The 23302-nt window shown below is 42.7% G+C and overlaps 1 protein-coding gene across 1 annotated transcript; it reads right to left on the reverse strand.

Annotated features, from left to right (window-relative positions):
• Positions 1 to 18747: 18747 nt before the first annotated feature.
• LOC120030595 (general transcription factor II-I repeat domain-containing protein 2B-like) lies at positions 18748 to 20101 on the reverse strand. The gene is made up of 2 exons (XM_038976020.1): positions 19061 to 20101; positions 18748 to 18933 (listed from the first exon to the last, which is right to left on the reverse strand). Exons 1-2 carry the CDS (start codon positions 20092 to 20094, stop codon positions 18927 to 18929), a joined length of 1041 nt encoding a protein of 346 aa, XP_038831948.1. The 5' UTR covers positions 20095 to 20101; the 3' UTR covers positions 18748 to 18926.
• Positions 20102 to 23302: the final 3201 nt, after the last annotated feature.

The raw sequence follows: 23302 nt of genomic DNA on the forward strand, positions 1-23302 counted from the left end.
AAGCAGTTGAACAGCAGTTAACAGATAATTATCCCTCACACAGGTCAATGTTTTTTGGGCTGTTTGTATCCTTGATTGGGTCCTTACTATGCCTGCATAGGAGTTTGAATCAAAGGATTTCAAGGAATCCCAACTGAGTAGATGGAAGTGTGCTGACCTCTGCAGAGGTAGAAAGTGTATGTAATTTAAGTGCTTTTCACATTTTCCCAATGTGTTCTCAGATGTGAGATATGAAACTGATTTATTCTGACTGGGTAATTCTGTACCTCCTTAAACCAACTCTACTGACAAGGCAGATTAACCATGCAATCATTTGACGTTCTTGTGGTATTGCAAGAAATGCTCTCAGACTCTGGCAAGATTAGTTTAATTGCTTTAATTTGCATATTCAATGCATTTAGCCGCTTTGTAATTTCTATTACCTTTTTTTTAACCTTTCATGGTGCTTAATATATATATATATATATATATATGCTCAGATTGTCTTCTCTTTACATTCGGGCCATGGGTGGTCAGTTTTAGATTCCGTAGCTGTATAATCTAAGTGGTTGCCTAATTTAAACATGTTGGCTAAATATGTTGTACAATGACAAGTGACACTGTGCAGTGTTTGTACATACTACTGTTTTGCGCTGTCTCTTATAGAAAGACAGTGTATCAACCCTAACTGTTAGAAACATATTCTGTAATACAGGGGTGGCCAAATCTCCTCCTGTGGTGCTACTCGGTACATTCAGGCTTTTGCTCCAGCCCTGCTCTAACCTGCTATTTACCAGGACATTGATGAGCTGATTTAGGTGGTTTGAGCAGGGCTAGAACAAAAGCCAACAGCCCAGTAGCTCTCTAGGTGACTTGGCCACCCATGATGCAATGTAAGGATCCTGCCTCCAATCCGTGTGCTGTGTAAATAGGCAGGGGTGTACTCTGAATGTTATTGTGTGTGTTTATATATCTGCCTAGGCTTGGCCATTTCACTACATTGCATCAACAAACTGATGAGTAGCCAGTCACCCTTTCAGTTGTTGATCAGTGTTGGCAACCGCAAATCAAGCTTTATGTCACTCAAGTGGCAGCGCATAATGGTTGAGTCTACCAGGACTTGATACTAATCCCCCACCCCCCCTTTTCTTGGAATGGAATTGTCCCTTTTGAAAAAGCTACAACCAGCCACCCAGTTTGGGGTACTGTGGGGGCAACGATGACTGGCATCACTGCCTTATTCATCCTCCTAGTAGAATACCACTGAGCGTTTACAGTGGAGGAAGATGCATTCTGTAGGATCGGCTGCTATTTCTCCCTATTGTTTTTTCTTGCGATTCTGTAATTTGGCAGCCATATTAATACAACAAACCACGGTAGGGTTTTCCTCAACCATCTGTCAGATGACAAGTCACATGCCTAGTCACAATAGGCAGAAGGAAATGGGATCTTTTGGTCTGGTTTATCAGATATGTAGTAGTTTTTTTTTTTTACGCAGCAATCCATTTCAGCACCTTGGCTGGCACCAGTATGCACTAACGGGACCTGGGCCCGGTTTCCCGATAGCGATCGACCTTAGGCTTAGGAGTGTTTTTCTACAACAGCTGAAGATTTAAAATTAGTTTCCTAAAACACCACGCAGAAAGTTAGCTGAATGCGTCGTTGGAGCATGTCGCTACTGATAGGTCAGAAAGGCAGTGTAGCTCTTGGATCAGCTTTCGCAATTCAAATTATTTCAGCATACTGACGGATCAGCTCCTAGAGATAACCACCTACGGCTACAGCAGGTCGCTTATTCTAATGCCTACCCAAATAAAAATGGCCACTTGTTAGGCTACACATTAAATATATTGAAACAAATTAGACCGTAGCAACATTGAACTAAATGTATTGAACATGAAATGTATTTCAATATGATTGGAATAGGCCTAATGTATATCTATATTTTTATACTGTCATTTTGGTTTTCATTTGAAGCACCTTTTTTATGTCGCTTGTTTGTATTATTTGCAAAGACATTGGAAACTTTATTTGTAGTCAACTTTGTTCTGAAGTTATCGGCGGCGGTCACAGAGACCGATAAACCATGTGATTCTATGTTTAGCTGAGATCTTCTGTGTATAAAGTGATGCGGGAGGGCAAAACATCTAATGACACTAAGCTTTTCTACTAGTAGTCTGAGGCAGGCGTTCGATTACGAACGATAATAACGATTGTTTTGGTTAACTGCTCAGAGATTTAACAATGCTCCTACGAAAGTTCTAACAATGAACTTAGCTGGGCCCTGGTTTGCGTTGACATTGTCCAAGTGCAAACATTTTATAGTTTTGCTTTTGGAGTCAGGTGCATTCTCTACATAATAGCACATTCTCTCTGCTAGCAGTTAAACCAAATAAAGTTTTTTTTTTTTTTTTTTTTTTGTCTCAGAACAAATATACATATGCATCACTTTACAAATTGGCTGTAAGATAAATACTCTTGTAAATGTTGAGCGGTTTCACTGCAGGTAGATGGTATATAAATAAAATATACACTTCTGCATTAGTCAATAATTAGATCTAGGCGCATTGGTATTATTCAGATTCACGCTGGCTGGGTTTTTGCTAATTTAGCCATTTGGCAGCCCCCCGCACCTCTGATTCAGAGGGGTTGGGTTAAATGCGGAAGTTTCAGTTGGAATGCATTCAGTTGTACAACTTGACTAGGTATCCCCCTTTCCTTTACTTTTCCCACTAAGTTATATGCTTTGTCCACCCTTGAACCAGCCTGTAACACTTAATTTACATTCTTTACTACTGTAAATAGATCAAGAAAGCTTTTTGGATTTGTATGGAACTCTAACACTTTGTATGCAGCCTGCACCTGACCTCACCATGCAATATTTCCCCCAGATCTTATTTTGATTTGACAAAACATAATAACATGACTAAATTATAGTTCATTATTTTATCCCTATGATAACATTCTATAGCTTCCATTTGTTTCCTCTGACATTTGGACCTAACTTATGTGTAATGCCTCTATTGTAATGTGCCCTTACATCAGCTGATGTCACAAAGTGCTGAACAGAAACCCAGCCTAAAACCCCAAACAGCAAGCAATGCAGGTGTAGAAGCACGGTGGTTAGGAAAAACTCCCTAGAAATGCCAGAACCTAGGAAGAAACCTAGAGAGGAACCAGGCTATGAGGGGTGGCCAGTCCTCTTCTGGCTGTGCCGGGTGGAGATTATAACCGAACATGGCCAAGATGTTTAAATGTTCATAGATGACCAGCAGGGTCAAATAATAATCACAGTGGTTGTCGAGGGTGCAACAAGTCAGCACCTCAGGAGTAAATGTCAGTTGGCTTTTCATAGCAGATCATTCAGAGTATCTCTACCGCTCCTGCTGTCTCTAGAGAGTTGAAAACAGCAGGTCTGGGACAGGTAGCACGTCCGGTGAACAGGTCAGGGTTCCATAGTCGCAGGTTGAACTGTTGAAACTGGAGCAGCAGCACGGCCAGGTGGACTGGGGACAGCAAGGAGTCATCAAGCTAGGTTGTCCTGAGGCATGGTCCTAGGGCTCAGGGCCTCCGAGAAAGAAAGATAATTAGAGAGAGCATACTTAAATTCACACAGGACACTGGATAAGACAGGAGAAATACTCCAGATATAACAGACTGACCCTAGCCCCCTGACATACACTACTGCAGCATAAATACTGGAGGCTGAGACAGGAGGGGTCGGGAGACAGATCTCCGCCACGGCACAACCCAAGGGGGGGCGCCAACCCAGAAAGGAAGATCACGTCAGTGACTCAACCCACTCAAGTGACGCACCCCTCCTAGGGACGGCATGGAAGAGCACCAGTAAGCCAGTGACTCAGCCTCTGTAATAGGGTAGTGGGACCTTTTATTGTGAGAACCATGCAACTTAGTTTTTTAGCACTCGGCTATTAAACCTAGTCTAATAACAAGGAGTCGCAGTGTTCCTGCTCTTCATTCCTGCTATTGGCTTTAATCATCTCCTAGTAGATGGGAGCATTGAGTTCAACTAGATTGAGGAGAGCTGAGCACGTGAGAGCGTATACGGCCATCTTTGAAACATCTGTGTTTGTCTGCCAACGTTCCTGAGCTCACAGCAGAGTTTCGACTGATTGAACAGGCTGCCCTCAATCTCCGAAAATAGAGAAGTACATCTTTGTGTTTCAGAGGACATTGTTTCTTAACACCGGATCAATGATCAGATGTTTCTGGTGACTACAGACTGCGAAGGATGTGTGTGTTCTATGTACAAAGTAATGTCAAACACTAGCACATATTATAAAGACACAGTAGGGGGCTGTGTCTTTAAAACGATGGCTATGTGCCTTTTTAAAATATTTCTCTCAGATTACTTGATCATCAGAATGCAGGACTCTGAAAGCGGAAAGCCATTCCAGAATTGGCACACTGGTTTACGGATTGCTGAGTGATCTGTCGGTGTGTCTACAGTGTTTTAATCAGTAATGCTGACTATTATATGAATTGGAGAAAGAGCAGACCACTGTTCTGTATTGAATTGGGAAAGTGAAGGCTTGGTTCCACCCCATGGCTTTCAAATTCACCCATTGACTTTCAAACCAATAGAGAACTGAGGTAGGAAGGAAGGATGCATTATAAACAAATTGGTCCCTGAAAGTGTTTTGAAAGGTGAGACCATGCCAGCCGTCTTAGTAAGACTAGCTAGTTACCAAGTTGATTTCACCTAAAAAAGCATCCCTCTGAAAAGGAGGATTAATTGCGGAGGAGAACTTCCCCATTTGTCTCTCGGGCGCTCTCCACCAGGTTCTGTTTGCTTTGGAGCCAGCTTTTATTTTTTTCCATAGGGGTGCCGGGGTGGGAAGCATCTGCTAGGATGGCCATCAGACTCGGGCCAGAGTGCGAGAGAAGCAGAGGGAGGGAGAGATGGATCGAGGCAGATGGGGAGTGGAAGTGGTGGAGTCGGTGTGCGGTGGTGGCAGAAATAAACCGCGCAGGGAAGAGGGAACAGAAGGTGTTTGTTTATGATTGCTGGAGGCCAAAAGGAGACTGGACTGTTTAGATAGTCAACCCCTAGGCTTGTTTATGCCACACATTCTACTCCATTTGACTTCCTTGGTTGGGTATACCAAACAGGTTGTGCCACCGAGTGAGTGCCAGTCAGCTCCCTCACTGTAGTGTGCTGTAGACTACTTACGTGCAGTTCAGACGCCATAAGCGAGTCTAACTGAATAGAAATTCTAAGCGGGCTGGCATGGTTGAGCGCTTTGCTTGGTTTCATACAACCACTCTCAACACTGCAGACTTGCTAATTGGTTTTCACGATTCACACACGTGCATTGTGGAATTTAATGTTTTAAACAATTAATGTGATTGGTTTAATTTGTCTCGGTTAATGGATCAGGTCTTCAGATTCCGTAACTCCCTTTTTACTAAGGAATCACAAAGTCTCATCCATAAGACATATACCATGAGATCTGTTAGCAATATTAAGCCTACTGTGCAATGTAGACACATTTTTTCCTCAGATTGCAAAACAATTTGTACGTTGATGTACAAACATGTTGGAAAATCATGTTTTACTGTTATTTCCTGCTTTCCAAGGGCACCAAAACTACACTAACCATGAGCCATAGTGTTTCTGCCACCACAAACAGACCCTGGGTCTGTTCGTATGACCACCTGCAAATCCGAGGCCGTGATTGTGCTTCCGTTGTGGGTATGGTAGCGATGCAATTAATGTGGATTACCATTTCTCCCGACAGTGGAAGAACTGCTCTGGCGCGCTGCATGAAACGGAGCCGTGATTCACCCGCGCCGTGCCGGAAGAGTTCGGCAGCCTTTGCCCCTATCATCAAAAGTCAAGTCCGAGGAGGCGTACTACAATGTTTCAGACAGCACTCTATTCCCGCTCTTCCAAAGAGTGAGATGTTTTTTGTTTTTTTGAGCGGTGTTTGAACTAGGGCAACGTTTCAGAGAATGTAGTCAAGCCGTATAATGTACAGAGTTGCACTATTGTCATAGAGGTCATCTGAAAGTTCATGCTGCCTGCCCATATCCTGAAGTACTGATCTGGAACGCTACATCTACATCCATCAGTCCCCCATGTCAATGATAAATGTTCTGTTTCATGCTCATCGTCCCCCGTGCTCTTCATTTATGTCCTGTCTGAAAGATTTGAAAGAAGGACATTTCATAAAATTATAATATTCCCAACTGCCTATCCATATGTTAATTGGTGTGGGATAGAGGTCATGGTTAATGTTTCATATATATGATGTAAGAGCATAACATGCAATTAAGTGTAATCATCACATGTACAATGGAATGGCCTGTCCAATTGGCTTCTTTGTGTTCTGAGTGCTTTGATTGGACAGATGAGGTTGATGGATGATGATAATAGGCTAATGGAGCCCTGCATAGTTGTCATAATACCCATCTCTTTCTTTTTATCTAACAGTATTGGAAATGGTGCGAATTGGATTGTGGAAAATAAATCTGATGTTGAGCAAAGGAGCTCGGTTTGAAAACCGTTCAGCCCATGAGTCTTGCTGGCTGAGATCCCAGATCCACACATTATAGAGTACCACAGTATGAGTCATAATACCCATAAAACCTAGCGGTCAAACAGATGGTTCCAATAGACATTCCACCATAGGGAATTTTAGAAACACTTAAAATAAGGGCTGTGTTTCGTGGAGGCTTACCCTGGCGTGACGTTTTGATAAACATGTAAATCTCTCTCGGTCAAGGTGACTTATCAATGTATTCGGATCTATTTACTCTGATTCGAACATGCTAATTAGCATCAAAGTAAACATCATGCAAGACTACTAATCGCTGCATGCGCCTGCACATCATCTTTGGTTGACAGCTTTGCGAAATAAGTATTGTCAATTTAAATAAATGTTTAAATGTATTCATAGTTCATCCAGAGATTCTTACCTTTGCCTTAATTCGGCAGTCTCGTCCAGATCATGACATTTGTAGTTCTTTATTATAGTCACATTAGCAGCTAATTAACATTTCATTTTTGGATGGTAAAAATAGTGTCCTAGAGAGATTTACATGGTTATTAAAAGTCACACCAGGGTAAGTCTACACAAAACAGACCTTATTTTAAGTGTTTCTAAAATCCCCTATGGTGGAAAAACGATAGGAACTATTTTCCTTGTTTGACTGCTAGGTTTTATGGGTATTATGACTCCTACTGTGGTACTCTATTGTCATCCTCTGACGACGTCATATACAGTTCTATGTATTGATTTTATATCATCCTCTGACGACGTCATATACAGTTCTATGTATTGATTTTATATCATCCTCTGACGACGTCATATACAGTTCTATGTATTGATTTTATAGGAGAGTTCTTGTTTTTTGGAACCTTATTGCCATTTGGAACATATGATAGATCATTCAATTTGTTACGTTCACAATCTCATTCAATAAGAGAGAAGCAAATCTCACACTGCCCAGTAGAGGTGAGCGGAGTAGTCGGACAAAACTGGTATCGTAGCCGAAATGGGGGGGTGGGGTGGGGGGTGGGGTGTATAATTTCCGGGTGCCAGCACGCATTTTTTCGCATGTCAGTTAAGTGAGGTGCTATGTGGTCTACATAACTCAACGGGCTTGTTTGCCTGTTTCAAGAGAAGGGTGGGCTATACATTGATCCTGCTGCTCTGTTTGGATAGAGTAACGTTGTATTTCTCTGTCCACTCACTTCATAATTTCACCCCATCATTTTCTCTTCTGTTTTAAGTCTGATCATTCAGACTGCTGCTGCCAAATGGCAAGGATGTTTGCTGTCAATCTATCATTGTGCATCATATCTAAAGCGGGCGAGGGTAGGGAAAAAAGATGACACGCCGACGCACATTCTGATTGATAGTCAACTTGTCTGTCCTCTGCAAGTTGAGGACACAGACATGTCACACACACACACCCACTCCCTCCCGGCTCCTAATCTGCAGCTTGTTTGGTCAAAAACGTGCAGAGAGATTGGTAACCTATTTTGCCTATATCTACTTAGGCATATTAAAACATTTTAGTTTTTTCCGATCACTAGTATCATCCGATCCGACTATCTTTCAATTTTTGGATATGATTACGAATATGGCCATGTCGGCACACCCCTACTACCCATACACAATATGAATAGTGAAGACATCAAAACTATGAAATAACACATATGGAATCATGTAGTAACCAAGAAAGTGTTATACAAATCAAAATATATTTTCTATTAGAGATTCTTCAAAGTAGCCACCCTTTGCCTTGATGACAGCTTTGCACACTCTTGGCATTCTCTCAACCAGCTTCACCTGGAATGCTTTTCCAACAGTCTTGAAGGAGTTCCCACATAAGCTGAGCACTTGTTGGCTGCTTTTCCTTCACTCTGCGGTCCAACTCATCCCAAACCATCTCAATTGGGTTGAGGTCAGGTGATTGTGGCGGCCAGATCATCTGATGCAGCACTCCATCACTCTCCTTCTCAGTCAAATGGCCCTTACACAGCCTGGAGGTGTGTTGGGTCATTGTGATAGTCCCACTAAGTGCAAACTAGATGGGATGGTGTATCGCTGCAGAATGCTGTGGTTTAGTGTGCCTATAGTTCTAAATAAATCACTGACAGTGTCACCAGCAAACCACCATCACACCTCCTCCTCCGTGCTTCACGGTAGGAACCACACACGCAGAGATAATCCGTTCACCTACTCTGCGTATCAGACACTGCAGTTGGAACCAAAATCTCAAATTTTGACTAATCATACCAAAGGACAGATTGCAACCGGTCTAATGTTCACTATTTGTGTTTCTTGGCCCAAGCAAGTCTCTTCTTATTATTGATGTCCTTTAATAGTGATTTCTTTGCAGCAATTTGACCGTGAAGGCCTGATTTCAAGCAGTCTCTGAACAGTTGATGTTAAGATGTGTCTGTTACTTGAACTCTGATGACTCTCTAATGAACTATGGGTCTTCATTTCCTGTGGCGGTCCTCATGCGAGCCAGTTTCATCATAGCGCTTGATGGTTTTGTGACTGCACTTGAAACTTTCAAAGTTCTTAATGTTCTGCATTGACTGACCTTCATGTCTTAAAGTAAGGATGGACTTTCGTTTCTCTTTGGTTATTTGAGCTGTTCTTGCACTAATATGGACTTGTCTCTACCAAATAGGGCTATCTTCTGTATACCCCCCCCTACCTTGGCACAACACAACTGATTGGCCCCAAATGCATTAAGAAAGAAAGAAATTCCACTATTTAACTTTTAACAAGGCACACCTGTTAATTGCAATGCATTCCAGGTGACTACCTCATGAAGCTGGTTGAGAGAATGCCAAGAGTGTGCAAAGCTGTCAAGGCAAATGGTGGCTACTTTGAAGAATCTATTTTAATTTGTTTAACACTTTTTTGGTTACTACATGATTCCACGTGTTATTTCATAGTTTTAAGGTCTTCACTATTCTACATTGTAGAAAATATTAAAAATAAAGAAAAACCCTTGAATGAGTAGGTATGTGCCAACTTTTGACTGGTACCGTATACTGTTCCGGAACAGAACCGTTAATAACGTTATTTTACGTTCATGCCATTTTTTCCCATTCCCGCAAACGCAACAGTGCCTATGCAAAGCCCTCACTTTGTCACTCAAACTTATTCCAGTGTCTGCCTGCCAGCTATACATTTTTCCCTGTGTGTAGGCTACCTCCCCCACCCTCTGAAGCATAGTCTATCGTAGCGACTGATATTACAAGCATGATTCAGTAATTAGGGAGAGATTTTTTTATTAGATGAATGGATAAACTTTTTCATTGAGTGTTAAGGATACTATAGTATCAAGTTTCACTTTCGATTTATTAACTACAAAGGTTAGATGTTCATTTACAATCGGGTGCTGCTCTGCACACACAAGCTTGTTAGCTACATAGCTAGCTAGCTCTGGTCTAGCGCCCAAACTCTAGGCGGCATTATGTGTAATGTAGTGAAACAGTCATGATCAAGGGTGCTATCTCTGATCCAACGCTAGTTAAGCCAACGCTCTGAAGTTCAAAGTTCGTTCATAGAAGCCGCTCCCCCGTAGGTAGAATTCTGTGGGCCTAATTCAGATAATGCATGTCATAACAACAAGATGCCCAGCACCCTCCTCACCTGGGAAATTTCAGTTAAATCCTGCCAACGCTACACTTGTCTGTCCAGTGCATGTACATAGCTTGTCCGCTCCATAGCAAGCTTCTCTATCCATTGGTGATGTAATGTTGAGCTGAATATAATAATATTTGTTTTCCAAGGTTTAAAAATGAACAGAAAGGAATGAGATCAAACTTAACTTTTTGGGGATTTGAACATCTTCAAAACGTTGATTTCTGTGGACTAATTGGTGGAACAGAACGAAAACAACAATCATTCTGTTCAGAACATAACAATTGTAATATTTATTTAGGTTTCAACTCTTGCTTTTTAGGATTAAATGATTTGCACAAATGGACTCAGTCCCAACGTGTAGTGATCAAGTGGTTTGATATAACTAATTTTACCAATGAATGTTGTCATTGTTTTTGGGTGCAGTGCAGATGGAAGTGCTTTTGAACTATTTTGCCACACTGTTGAAGCAGACAAAGGTTTGGTATGTTAATGATTTGACGTTTTTGATATACAGCCAGAAAATAAAGTCCATTGATTTATACCCACAGTCCATTAAAGCTCCCCAATAAAGCAGTCTGGCAGCTCTAGCTTTGTCTTATTTCTCCAAGTTCATTAGAATAAGCGACACATCGATCGGAATAAGGGGAAAGTAGAAACCCTTTCTTACCACCTGTGTATAGTACTCAGTGTTTCCTCTCTAACACCCAACTGTGTGTTAAAATTGTTGCTCTTTCAGTTTGGACTAGAATGTAGTGGAATCTAAAACATTCTAATCGTTCTATTCTCACAATATTGCTCAGTTGGCATTTCTTGTCTGTCTGTAGTTGCAGTCAGATTTTGTATTACATCGGACTAGTGACTGTTTTACTTGTATGCATAGGCAGACACAAACACAATGGTAAGTAATGTCTTTCAACTTGCTCATTCAATAATAATACACTGTAAAATCCGATGTAATGGGAATACTGGGTTATGTCTCAAACATCTTTTCTTCTATCAGGCTTATTTGGTAATGTTGACATTGCCGGTTGAACCATGAACCCAGGCTGACAAGATTGTGCCACAAGCAATTTAAATTAAGTGACTCTTGCCTTCCATTTTCTGTTGCTCTATACTATAGGCCAGTCACTTTGATATCTTTGGAAGACTACTTTCCCCTGAAGTAGGATGATATGTTACAGTAGGCATTGTTTTGCATAGGAATCGGAAGATGGCCCCGGAGGGGATGGCTGCTGTCTTATCGGCTCTTAACCACTCTAGGGTATGTGGGACGCTAGCGTCACAGCCAGTGAAACTGTAGGGCACCAAATTCAAAACAACAGAAATCCCATAATTTAAATTCCTAAAACATACAAGTATTTTACACTATTTTAAAGATACACTTGTAAATCCAGCCACATTGTCCGATTTCAAAAAGGTTTTACAACGAAAGCACACCAAACGATTGTTAGGTCAGAGCCAAGTCACAGAAAGACAGCCATTTTTCCAGCCAAAGAGAGGAGTAACAAAAAGCAGAAATAGAGAAATTAATCACTAACCTTTGATCTTCATCAGATGACACTCATAGGACTTCATGTTACACAATACATGTATGTTTTGTTTGGTAAAGTTCATATTTATATCCAAAAATCTGAGTTTAGGCAGGACGCTACTGTCTCACTTGGCCAAAAGCCAGAGAAAATGCAGAGCGCCAAATTCAAATAAATTACTATAAAAATCAAACTTTCATTAAATCACACATGAAAGATACCAAATAAAAGCTACACTGGTTGTGAATCCAGCCAACATGTCAGAATTCAAATAGGCTTTTCGGCGAAAGCAAACAATGCTATTATCTGAGGATAGCACCATAGTAAACAAAGAGAGAAGCATATTTCAACCCTGCAGGCGCGACACAAAAAGCAGAAATAAAAATATAATTCATGCCTTTGACGAGCTTCTGTTGTTGGCACTCCAATGTGTCCCATAAACATCACAAATGGTCCTTTTATTCGATTAATTCCGTCGATATATATCCAAAATGTCCATTTATTTGGCGCGTTTGATCCAGAAAAACACCGGTTCCAACTTGTGAAACGTGACTACAAAATATCTCAAAGGTTACTTGTAAACTTTGCCAAAACATTTCAAACTACTTTTGTAATACAACTTTAGGTATTTTTTTACGTAAATAATCGAAAAAATTGAAGACGGGATGATCTGTGTTAAATACAGGATTAAAACAATCTGTAGCATGCTTTCTGGTCACGCGCCTCTAACAAACAGGACACTTCGAGTGACCCTCGTTCAAGATGGTCGTACTTCTTCATTACACAAAGGAATAACCTCAACCAATTTCTAAAGACTGTTGACATCCAGTGGAAGCGGTAGGAACTGCAAGAAGGTCCCTTTAGAAATCTGTATTCCCAATGAAAATCCATTGAAAAGAGTGACCTAAAAAAATCTGAATGGTTTGTCCTCGGGGTTCGCCTGCTAAATAAGTTATGTTATACTCACAGACATGATTCAAACAGTTCTAGAAACTTCAGAGTGTTTTCTATCCAAATCTACTAATACTATGCATATCTTATCTTCTGGGGATGAGTAGCTGGCAGTTTAATTTGGGCATGCTTTTCATCCAAAATTCCGAATGCTGCCCCCTACCCTAGAGAAGTTAACCAACCATCATGCTATTTTGTTTTTTCGCGTTGTTCGTAACTTGTTTTGTAGATAATGTTGCTGCTAACGTCTCATGACCGAAAAGAGATTCTGAACATCAGACCTGCGATTACTCACCTCAGATTAGACAGAGTTTATATTCAATGAAGGAGATACTACAGACACCTGACCAGGCCCAAATCCCCCTCATTGGCTGGAGAAGGAAACAGATTTTGTGGAAAATGATCATGGTGCCTTGTGAGGATCAGGAGACAAGTGGCTAATCTGCCTTTGCCTTCTGTCCTGCTAGCTAAAGTTCAATCGCTGGAAAATAAATTGGACAAACTGAAAGAACGTATATCCTACCAGCGGGACATTAGCTGTAATATCTTATGTTTCACCGAGTCATGGCTGAACGACGACATTAAGAACATAGAGCTGGTGGGTTATACACTATCGGCAGGCTAGAACGGCAGCCTCTGGTAAGACAGGGCGGGGGCCTATGCATATATGTAAACAGCTGGTGCACGATATCTAAGGAAGTCTCTAGGTTTTGATCTCCTGAGGTAGTGTGGTCTACAGCTTATCATGATACTCTATCTACCTAGAGTTTTCATCTGTATTTTTCATAGCGGTCTACATACCACCGTAGACCGACGCTGGCACTAAAACCGCACTCAATGAGCTGTATACTGCCATAAGCAAACAGGAAAACACTCATCCAGAGGCGGAGCTCCTAGTGGCCGGGGACTTTAATGCAGGGAAACTAAAATCAGTTTAAAATTATTTCTATAAGCATGTTAAATGTGCAACCAGAGGGGAAAAAAACTAGACCACCTTTACTCCATATACAGAGAAGCATACAAAGCTCTCCCTCGCCCTCCATTTGGCAAAAGTAACCATAATTCTATCCTCCTGATTCCCGCTTACAAGCAAAAATTAAAGCAGGAAGCACCAGTGACTCAGTCTATAAAAAAGTGGTAAGATTAAGCAGATGTTAATCTACTGGATGGTTTTGCTATCACAGACTGGAACATTTTCCGGGATTCTTCCGATGTCATTGACGAGTACACCACATCAGTCACTGGCTTTATCAATAAGTGCGTCGAGGACGTCGTCCTCAGTGACTGTACGTACATACCCCAACCAGAAGCCATAGATTACAGGCAACATTTGCACTGAGCCGCTTTCAAGGAGCAGGACTCTAACCCGGAAGCTTATAAGAAATCCCACTATGCCCTCCGACGAACCATCAAACAGGCAAAGCGTCAATACAGGACTAAGATCGAATCGTACTACACCGGCTCCGACACTCGTCGGATGTAGCAGGGCTTGCAAACTATTAGACTACAAAGGGAAGCACAGCCGTGACCTGCCCAGTGACACAAGCCTACCAGATGAGCTAAATAACTTCTATGCTCGCTTCGAGGCAAGCAACACTGAGGCATGCATGAGAGCTTCAGCTGTTTCCGGACGACTGTGTGATCACGCTCTCCACAGCCGTTGTGAGTAAGCCCTTTAAACAGGTCAACATTCACAAGGCCGCATGGACAGACGGATTACAAGGATGTGTACTCCAAGCATGCACTGACCAACTGGTAAGTGTCTACCCTGACATTTTCAACCTCTCACTGTGAGTCTGTAATACCAACATGTTTCAAGCAGACCACCATAGTCATTGTGCCCAAGAACACTATGGTGACCTGCCGAAATGACTACTGACCTGTAGCACTCACGTCTGCAGCCATGAAATTCTTTGAAAGGCTGGTCATGGCTTACATCAACACCATTATCCCAGAAACCCTAGACCCACTCCAATTTGCATATCGCACCAACGGATCCATAGATTACACAATCTCTATTGCACTCCACACTGACCTTTCACACCTGGACAAAAGGAACACCTACGTGAGAATGCTATTCATTGACTAATATCTCAGCGTTCAACACCGTAGTGCCCTCGAAGCTCATCACTAAGCTAAGGACCCTGGGACTAAACACCTCCCTCTGCAACAGGATCCTGGACTTGCTGACGGGCCGCCCCCAGGTTGTAAAGGTGGGTAACAACACATCCACCATTCTGCTCCTCAACACAGGGGCCCCTCAGGTGTGTGCTCAGTCCCCTCCTGTACTCCCTGTTCACTCATGACTGCACGGCCAGGCACGACTCCAACACCATCAAGTTTGCTGATGACACAATGGTAGGCCACAGTGGTAGGCCTGATCAATGACGGGACTGACCTCCGTGTAGGCTGAGACCTGACCGTGTGGTGCAAGGACAACCTCTCCCTCAATGTGATCATGACAAAGGAGATGATTGTGGACTACAGGAAAAGGAGGACCGAGCACGCCCCCATTCTCATCGACGGGGCTGTAGTGGAGCAGGTTGAGAGCTTCAAGTTCCTTGGTGTCCACATCACCAACAAACTATCATGGTCCAAGCACACCAAGACAGTCGTGAAGAGGGCACGACAAAACCTATTCCCCATCAGCCAAGCTTCCTGCCATCCAGGACCTCTATACCAGACGCTATCTGAGGAAGGCCCTAAGAATTGTCAGACTCCAGCCACGATAGTCATAGTTTTCTCTCTGCTACCGCACGGCAAGCGGTACCGGAGCCCCAAGTCTAGGTCCAAGAGGCTTCTTAACACCTTCTACCCCCAAGCCATAAGACCCCTGAACAGCTAATCAAATGGCTACCCAGACTATTTGCATGCCCCCCCCTCTACGCTGCTTCCACTCTGTTATTATCTATGCATAGTCACTTTAACTCTACCTACATGTACATATTACCTCTGTACCGGTACCCCCTGGTATATAGCCCCGCTATTGTTATTTACTGCTGCTCTTTAATTATTTGTTATCTCATAAAAAAAAAAATATTTTCATAACTGCATTGTTGGTTAAGGGCTTGTAAGTAGGCATTTCACTGTTGTATTCGGCGAATGTGACAGAATTTGATATGAATCCATTGAGTTCTTCAATACCTCGATGTGTGACATTTAGTGTGCTCTCTGTTAGACAGGTGAACTGGATGTGTTCGCATCGGAGCTGGGCATTGTGGGCCATGTGTGGGGGTGAGTCTGCATCTTTACTGAGGAGTCATGACCCTATATGGGAGGAACATGACCAGCTGAAGTGGCCGGTCTGGCCCTGTCCATGTCCTCAGAGTCCGCCCATAATCCTGCCCACTTCTGCACCCAAACAACCCCGCTTTGGGTAGAAGTTAGGATCAGCTTATCCTTACCAAATCCTAACCTTAGAGACACTCAGCTATTCTTGAACTTTCGTGTTGAAAAACAATATCCCAAGTATAAATACAGTAATATACAGGATTGCAGAAGCAATGGAGAACAAAAGAGTAAAGGCCTACCTCCCCACTTGTGTCATGTCATACGTGGACCACCTATTGATGTGCCTTTGTTAAATAAATCAGGTTATAAATGAGGGGAAAAGGAGACTGGAGTGCCATTTTAATCATTAGATGGCAAGCGATACTGACCCTAGAGTGTCGTGGGACAACGTCGTGCTGCTCCTACTATCCCACAATGTACACACCTATGATGTGTGCAATAACCCACATTATGCTGTGTCTTTCTTGTAAACCCTTCACCCCTTTCAGAAATCAAACAGACACATTAACAAATGTCAAACAAATATATCTCCGAGGAAAAAGAAGATCTCTTCTGTTACATATCTGAAATGGACAGCTGGATGGCATATCCATTCCCAGAAAACACTTTGGTACAACAGCAGTAATGGTGTGCAAGGCTGACATCCAGTGGTAGTACAGTGAAACTGAACTATTTCTACAGACTGAGAACACATGAGATCCCACTACACTAAGAACACATGAGATCCCACTACACTAAGCACAGGATGACATGTTCTAGTTGATTGGCATAGTTTCATTGTCTCCTTTCGTCCATCACCACTGACACGTGAAAGGACTGGATAGGTTTCTGCCATGCAGACTTCACCTTTTATTCCCTGTCAGATTAGTGGTCATGGAGGAAATATTATTAAAGGTTTTACGTGGGAAAGACGCTAGAGACACGGCTCCAGTCTTATGTACTGACAGTTTGCTTTGCTCTCGTCCATTTGCAAACAGTTGGCCTAATGAGATTTGCTGAAACTCAGCAAAAAAAGAAAAGTCCTCTCACTGTCAACTGTTTATTTTCAGCAAACTTAACATGTGTAAATATTTGTATGAACATAAGCTTTAACAACTGAGACAAACTGAACAAGTTCCACAGACATGTGTCCCTGAACAAAGGGTGGGGGGGTCAACATCAAAAGTCAGTATCTGGTGTGGCCACCAATTGCATTAAGTACTGCAGTGCATCTCCTCCTCATGGACTGCACCAGATTTGACCGTTCTTGCTGTGAGATGTTACCCCACTCTTTCACCGAGGCACCTGCAAGTTCCCAGACATTTCTGGGGGGAATGGCCCTAGCCCTCACCCTCCGATCCAACAGGTCCCAGACGTGCTCAATGTGATTGAGATCCAGGCTCTTCGCTGGCCATGGCAGAACACTGACATTCCTGTCTTGCAGGAAATCACGCACAGAACGAGCAGTACGGCTGGTGGCATTGTCATGCTGGAGGGTCATGTCAGGATGAGCCTGCAGGAAGGGTACCACCTGAGGGAGGAGGATGAGTCAGAGCAAATGTAGGTAGCTATACAGCCTGATACTAATGATGGTGTAGGCCTAAATTGGCATGTTTGTATAACAGTATCTTCTAAATCAGAGGAATAGGCGAAGCATGACTACTGCGCATTCAGAAAGTATTCAGACCTCTTCCACATTTTGTTACGTTACAGCCTTATTCAAATATGGATTAAATATAAACATTCTCATCAATCTACACACAATACCCCATAATGACAAAGTGAAAGCAGGTTTTTAGACTTTGAAAATGTGTTAAATAAACGAATACCTTATTTACATAAGTATTCAGACCGTTTGCTATGAGACTTGAAATTGAGCTCAGGTGCATCCTATTTCCATTGATCATCTTTTATGTTTCTATAACTTGTTTGGAGTCCACCTGTGGTAAATTCAATTGATTGGACCTGATTTGGAAAGGCACACACCTGTCTATATGAGGTCCCAGAGTTGACAGTGCATGTCAGAGCAGAAACCAAGCCATGAGGTCGAAGGAATTGTCCGTAGAGCTCTAAGACCGGATTGTGTTGAGGCACAGATCTGGGGAAGGGTACAAAAACATTTTGGCAGCATTGAAGGTCCCCATAAACAGACACTTCCATCATTCTTAAATGGAAGAAGTTTGGAAACACCAAGACTCTTCATAGAGCTGGCTGCCTGGCCAAACTGAGAAATCGAGGAAGGGCCTTGGTCAGGGAGGTGACCAAGAACCCGATGGTCACTCTGACAGAGCTCCAGAGTTCCTCTGTGGAGATGGGAGAACCTTCCACAAGGACAACCATATCTGTAGCACTCCACCAATGAATCAGGCCTGCATGGTAGAGTGGTCAGACGGAAGCCACTCCTCAGTAAAATGCATATGACAGTCCGCTTGGAGTTTGCCAAAAAGCACCTAAAGCAGGGGTGTCAAACTCATTTTCACCGAGGGCCACATCAGCATAATGGCTGTCCTCAAAGGGCCAGATGTAACTTATAAATGTAATCGAATGTAATGTAAAATAAATGTAACTCCTCCTTAATGTTAAATAACTCATTATTTATTATAACTTATTCAAGTGACAATTACAGTTGCATAGAAAATATATGTTTGCTTGTAGCTCTAACATAAATCCTTTTAAATTGTCAGCTTATGAAAACCCACAACTCCATTAATGAAGGATCAAACTGTCCAAGTGAATAAAGAAAAATAACATAGAACTGAGCTGCAAAGAACATGTATGACACATGTAGCATTTTACAAAAAAAGGCTGCACATAGCCTTGCACCCAACTGATGGTTTGATGACAACAATTTGTCTGCATACACACACAAACCTGCAAACATTAAATAATTACTACAGCAGCTACACATAAATAATATGTAATCAACTAAAAATACCAAAATAAAGGTTGACTCAGTTCACAACTATATTGGTCAAGTTTTTCGGTTAGTCTTTGATGAGGAGATGCTGCCTGTCCTTGAACACACCAAGTGGATTCTCTCTCTACTATCGATTGATCATGTTCTGAAAATGATAAGCACAAAACAAAATGCAAGCACAATCATTAAATTGCACACAGTTTAACTGTTCTTCTTCTTGGTTGAATTACATTTTATTATATTTTAATTAAGTTTTAAAAAAAAATGCTTGCCTGTGTGTTTTCTGACCAGATGTCTGACACCGTTTTCCCGTTACCAGTGTGTCAATGTCTGGTTTTAGGTCCTGTGCTGAGGCAATGCGTAGAACAGCATGGAGGTTGTCATCCGTGAGGCGTGATCTGTGCTTGTTTTTGTTCAGATTCATTATGGAAAAAAACTGTTCGCACAGATAGGTGCTCCCAAACATGGACAGAACACGGGCAGCATGAAGTCGAAGCTGTGGCATCAAACCAGGAGGCAGCAGACGGTAAAAGTCCTGGATTGTAGCATCCTGAAACTTTGCTCTCAGGCCACTGTCGCTTTGAAGCTCAATTAGCTCCATCTGAAGGTGTTGGGGTGCAGTGCAGACATCGGTGGTGAAAGGATTGGCAAAGATGTCAAAGCCAGACTGTTGTGCTCTGAAGTCAGAGAAGCGCCGATCAAACTCAGTCTTTAACCAGCTCAGTTTGGTAGCCAACTGAGCACATGAAAAAGTCTCGGGAAATGAGGCTGACATGCTCTGACAAACAGGAAAGTGAACAAGATTGTCCTGTTTCACTTGCCACATCCATAAGTCCAATTTACGCTGGAAAGCCGTGATCGTGTCGGACATCTGCGTGATGACTTGTTTGCGTCCCTGCAGCTTCTGATTCAGCTGGGCGAGATGGTCGGTTATGTCACACAACACAGCAAAGTCACACATCCACTTTGGATCTGATAGTTCAGACATTAATTTTCCTTTACTCTGCATAAAAAGAGCAATGTCTTTCCTGAGCTCGAAAAATCGCTTGAGGACTTTGCTCCTACTCAGCCACCGCACTTCTGTATGGTACAGCACATCCCCGTGTTCCGAGCCCATCTCCAGCAAAAACTGCTGGAACTGACGGTGATTCAGGCCACGCGCCCGAATGAAGTTCACTGTTTTCATGACTGTGGTCACAATGTCCTCCATCCCCAGCACCTTCCCACACAAAGCTTCTTGATGGATAATGCAATGATACGTTATCAAAGGCGTGTGACAGTTCATTTTTTGCATTTTCCCCTTCATTAGTCCAACCAAGACCACTTTTCCTCCACACATTGCCGGTGCACCGTCTGTAGTTAATCCTACCAAGTTTTCCCACTGCAATGCATTTTTACTTACGGACTTCTCTACCGCATCTCAAATGTTCTGTCCCGTCGTGGTCCCATGCATTGCAGCCACATCCAACAGCTCCTCAGTGATAGAGAGGTCCGACTTTACGCCTCTAATAAAAATTGATAACTGCACTGTGTCCGTGTTATCTGTGCTTTCATCAACAGCTAATGAAAAAGCTGTGTAGCTGCGTGTCTCCTCGGCCAGCTGTGTTGTAAGATTTTCTACTAGTTCCTTCACTCGGTCGGCGATGGTGTTTCTTGATAAACTGACATTTTTAAAAGTCTGTAACTGGTCCGGACACACCTGCTCACAGACCTTCAGCATGCACTGCTTCAAAAACGCTCCCTCTGAAAAAGACTTGGAAGCGTGGGCGATTTCTTCAGCCACAATGAAGCTAGCTTTCACCGCGGCCTCGTTTTTGGCTGTGGATTTCATGAACAAACTCTGCTGCGACCGCAGTTTGCCTTTTAATTCTTGGGCAATTTGTTGCTTTTCTTGAAGGCTAGCTTTAGCGTACTTAGCGCCGTGTTTGGTGTCAAAATGTCGACGCAGATTGTACTCTTTGACAACCGACACCGCCTCGTAACACAAAAGACATACCGGTCTTTCTCCTTGAAGCACAAACAAGTATTCGCCTTCCCATCTTTCTTGAAACAGTCTTCCGTCTGCATCAACTTTTCTCTTTCTGGACATTTTGGGATCATTATTTATATCTCAATTCCACTCGTTGGCATGGACACTGCCGTGGCTAGCGTAGTCGAAAGGCATTGTGGGAATGTAGTTTTTGGTCAAAGCACGCTCTTAATTTATTTTTTGGTATTTATTTTTAGACTCAAAACTTTTAAGCTCTCGCGGGCCACATAAAATGACCTGGCGGGCCACATCTGGCCCGCGGGCCTTGAGTTTGACACATGTGACCTAAAGACTCTCAGACCATGAGAAACAAGATTCTCTTGTCTGATGAAACCAAGATTGAACTCTTTGGCCTGAATGCCAAACATCACGTCTGGAGGAAACCAAGCACCATCCCTACGGTGAAGCATGGTGGTGACAGCATCATACTGTGGGGATGTTTTTCAGCAGCAGGGACTGAGAGTGTAGTCAGGATCGAGGGAAAGATGAATGAAGCAAAGTACAGATCCTTGATGAAATCCTGCTCCAGAGCGCTCGAACTCAGACTGGGGCGAAGGTTGACCTTCCAACAGGACAATGACCCTAAGCACACAGTCAAGACAAAGCAGGAGTGGCTTCGGGATAATTCCCTGAATGTCTTTGAGTGGCCCAGCCAGAGCCCGGACTTGAACCTGATCAAACATCTCTGGAGAGACCTGGAAAATAGCTATGCAGTGACACTCCCCATCCAACCTAAGAAAGCTTGAGAGGATCTGCAGAGATGGGAGAAACTCCCCAAATACAGGTGTGCCAAGCTTGTAGCGTCATACCCAAAAAGACTCAAAGCTGTAATCGCTGCCTACGGCACTTCAACAAAGTACTGAGTAAAGGGTCTGAATACTTACACTACCGGTCAAAAGTTTTAGAACACCCCCATTTTTAATTGAAAGAATTTCTTGAAATTTAAGCAGTTGAAGTCCAGTGAATAACCTGAAATTGTACAAAGGTAAGCGGTAAACTGCCAGAGGTAAAAGTTTAGGTTACGTAAAATGGAATTAATGTACATTTCAGAGTGTCACAACTTTTGATTATTTACAATTTGAAGGAAAAAGGAAATTAACAAAGGAAGGAAGACGGACCATTATTTCCCTTAAAAGTGTAAAAGGAAAGATCTAGAGAAATTGCAAAGAAAGCCAAGGTGTCAGTGAGTACAGTTTCCTACACCATCAAAAGGCACTTGGAAACTGGAGGAAACTCTGACAGGAGGTCTGGCAGACCCAAAGCCACAACAGAATCAGAAGACAAGTTTCTGAGAGTCAACAGCTTGCGTGATAGGCGGCTCACAGGACAACAGCTTCAAGCACAGCTTAACACTGGTCGAAGTAAGCAAGTCTGTTTCAACTGTGAAGAGAAGACTTCGAGCTGCAGGTTTGACAGGTCAAGTGGCAGTAAGCAAGCCATTGCTAAGATGGCAAAATAAGAGGCTTTCCTGAGCCGTGAAGCACCGCCATTGGACTACTGAAGACTGGAAGAAGGTCTTATGGACCGATTTAAGTTTTCGGTTCATCACGCAATATTTTTGTACGCTATCGATTAGGCGACAGGATGGTTCCTCAGTGTGTTACACCAACTGTCAAACATGGAGGAAGCATGATGGTCTGGGGCTCTTTTGCTGGATCCAGTGTAGGCGACTTTCACGGAGTGAGTGGCACCCTGAACCAAAACGGCAACCACAGCATTTTGCAGTTCTATGCAATACCCTCTGGTATACGTCTAGTTTTTCAGGGGTTCATCCTACATCAAGATAATGACCCAGAACATACAGTTGAAGTCGGAAGTTTACATACTTAGGTTGGAGTCATTAAAACTCGTTTTTCAACCACTCCACAAATTTCTTGTTAACAAACTATTGTTTTTGCAAGTCGGTTAGGACATCTACTTTGTGCATGACACAAGTAATTTCTCCAACAATTGTTTACAGATTATTTCACTTATAATTCACTGTATCACAATTCCAGTGGGTCAGAAGTTTACATACACAAAGTTGACTGTGCCTTTAAACAGCTTGGAAAATTCCAGAGAATGATGTCATGGCTTTAGAAGCTTCTGATAGGCTAATTGACATAATTTGAGTCAATTGGAGGTGTACCTGTGGATGTATTTCAAGGCCTACCTTAACTCTGTGCCTCTCTGCTTGACATCATGGGAAAATCAAAAGAAATCAGCCAAGACCTCAGAAAACAAATTGTAGACCTCCACAAGTCTGGTTCGTCCTTGGAAGCAATTTCCAAGCGCCTGAAGGTACCATGTTCATCTGTACAAACAATAGTACGCAAGTATAAACACCATGGGACCACAGAGCCATCATACCGCTCAGGAAGGAGATGCGCTCTGTCTCTTAGAGATGAATGTACTTTGGTGCGAAAAGTGCAAGTCAATACCAGAACAACAGCAAATGACCTTGTGAAGATGCTGGAGGAAACGGTACAAAAAGGTTTGCAACTCC

Source organism: Salvelinus namaycush, chromosome 36 (genome assembly GCF_016432855.1).
Source record: "Salvelinus namaycush isolate Seneca chromosome 36, SaNama_1.0, whole genome shotgun sequence".
Taxonomy (NCBI): Eukaryota; Metazoa; Chordata; class Actinopteri; order Salmoniformes; family Salmonidae; genus Salvelinus; species Salvelinus namaycush.

Bases quoted from the DNA above. Each gene is read 5' to 3' on its own strand.
- LOC120030595 (XM_038976020.1), bottom strand. From the start codon at position 20,094: ATGAAGGGGAAAATGCAAAAAATGAACTGTCACACGCCTTTGATAACG.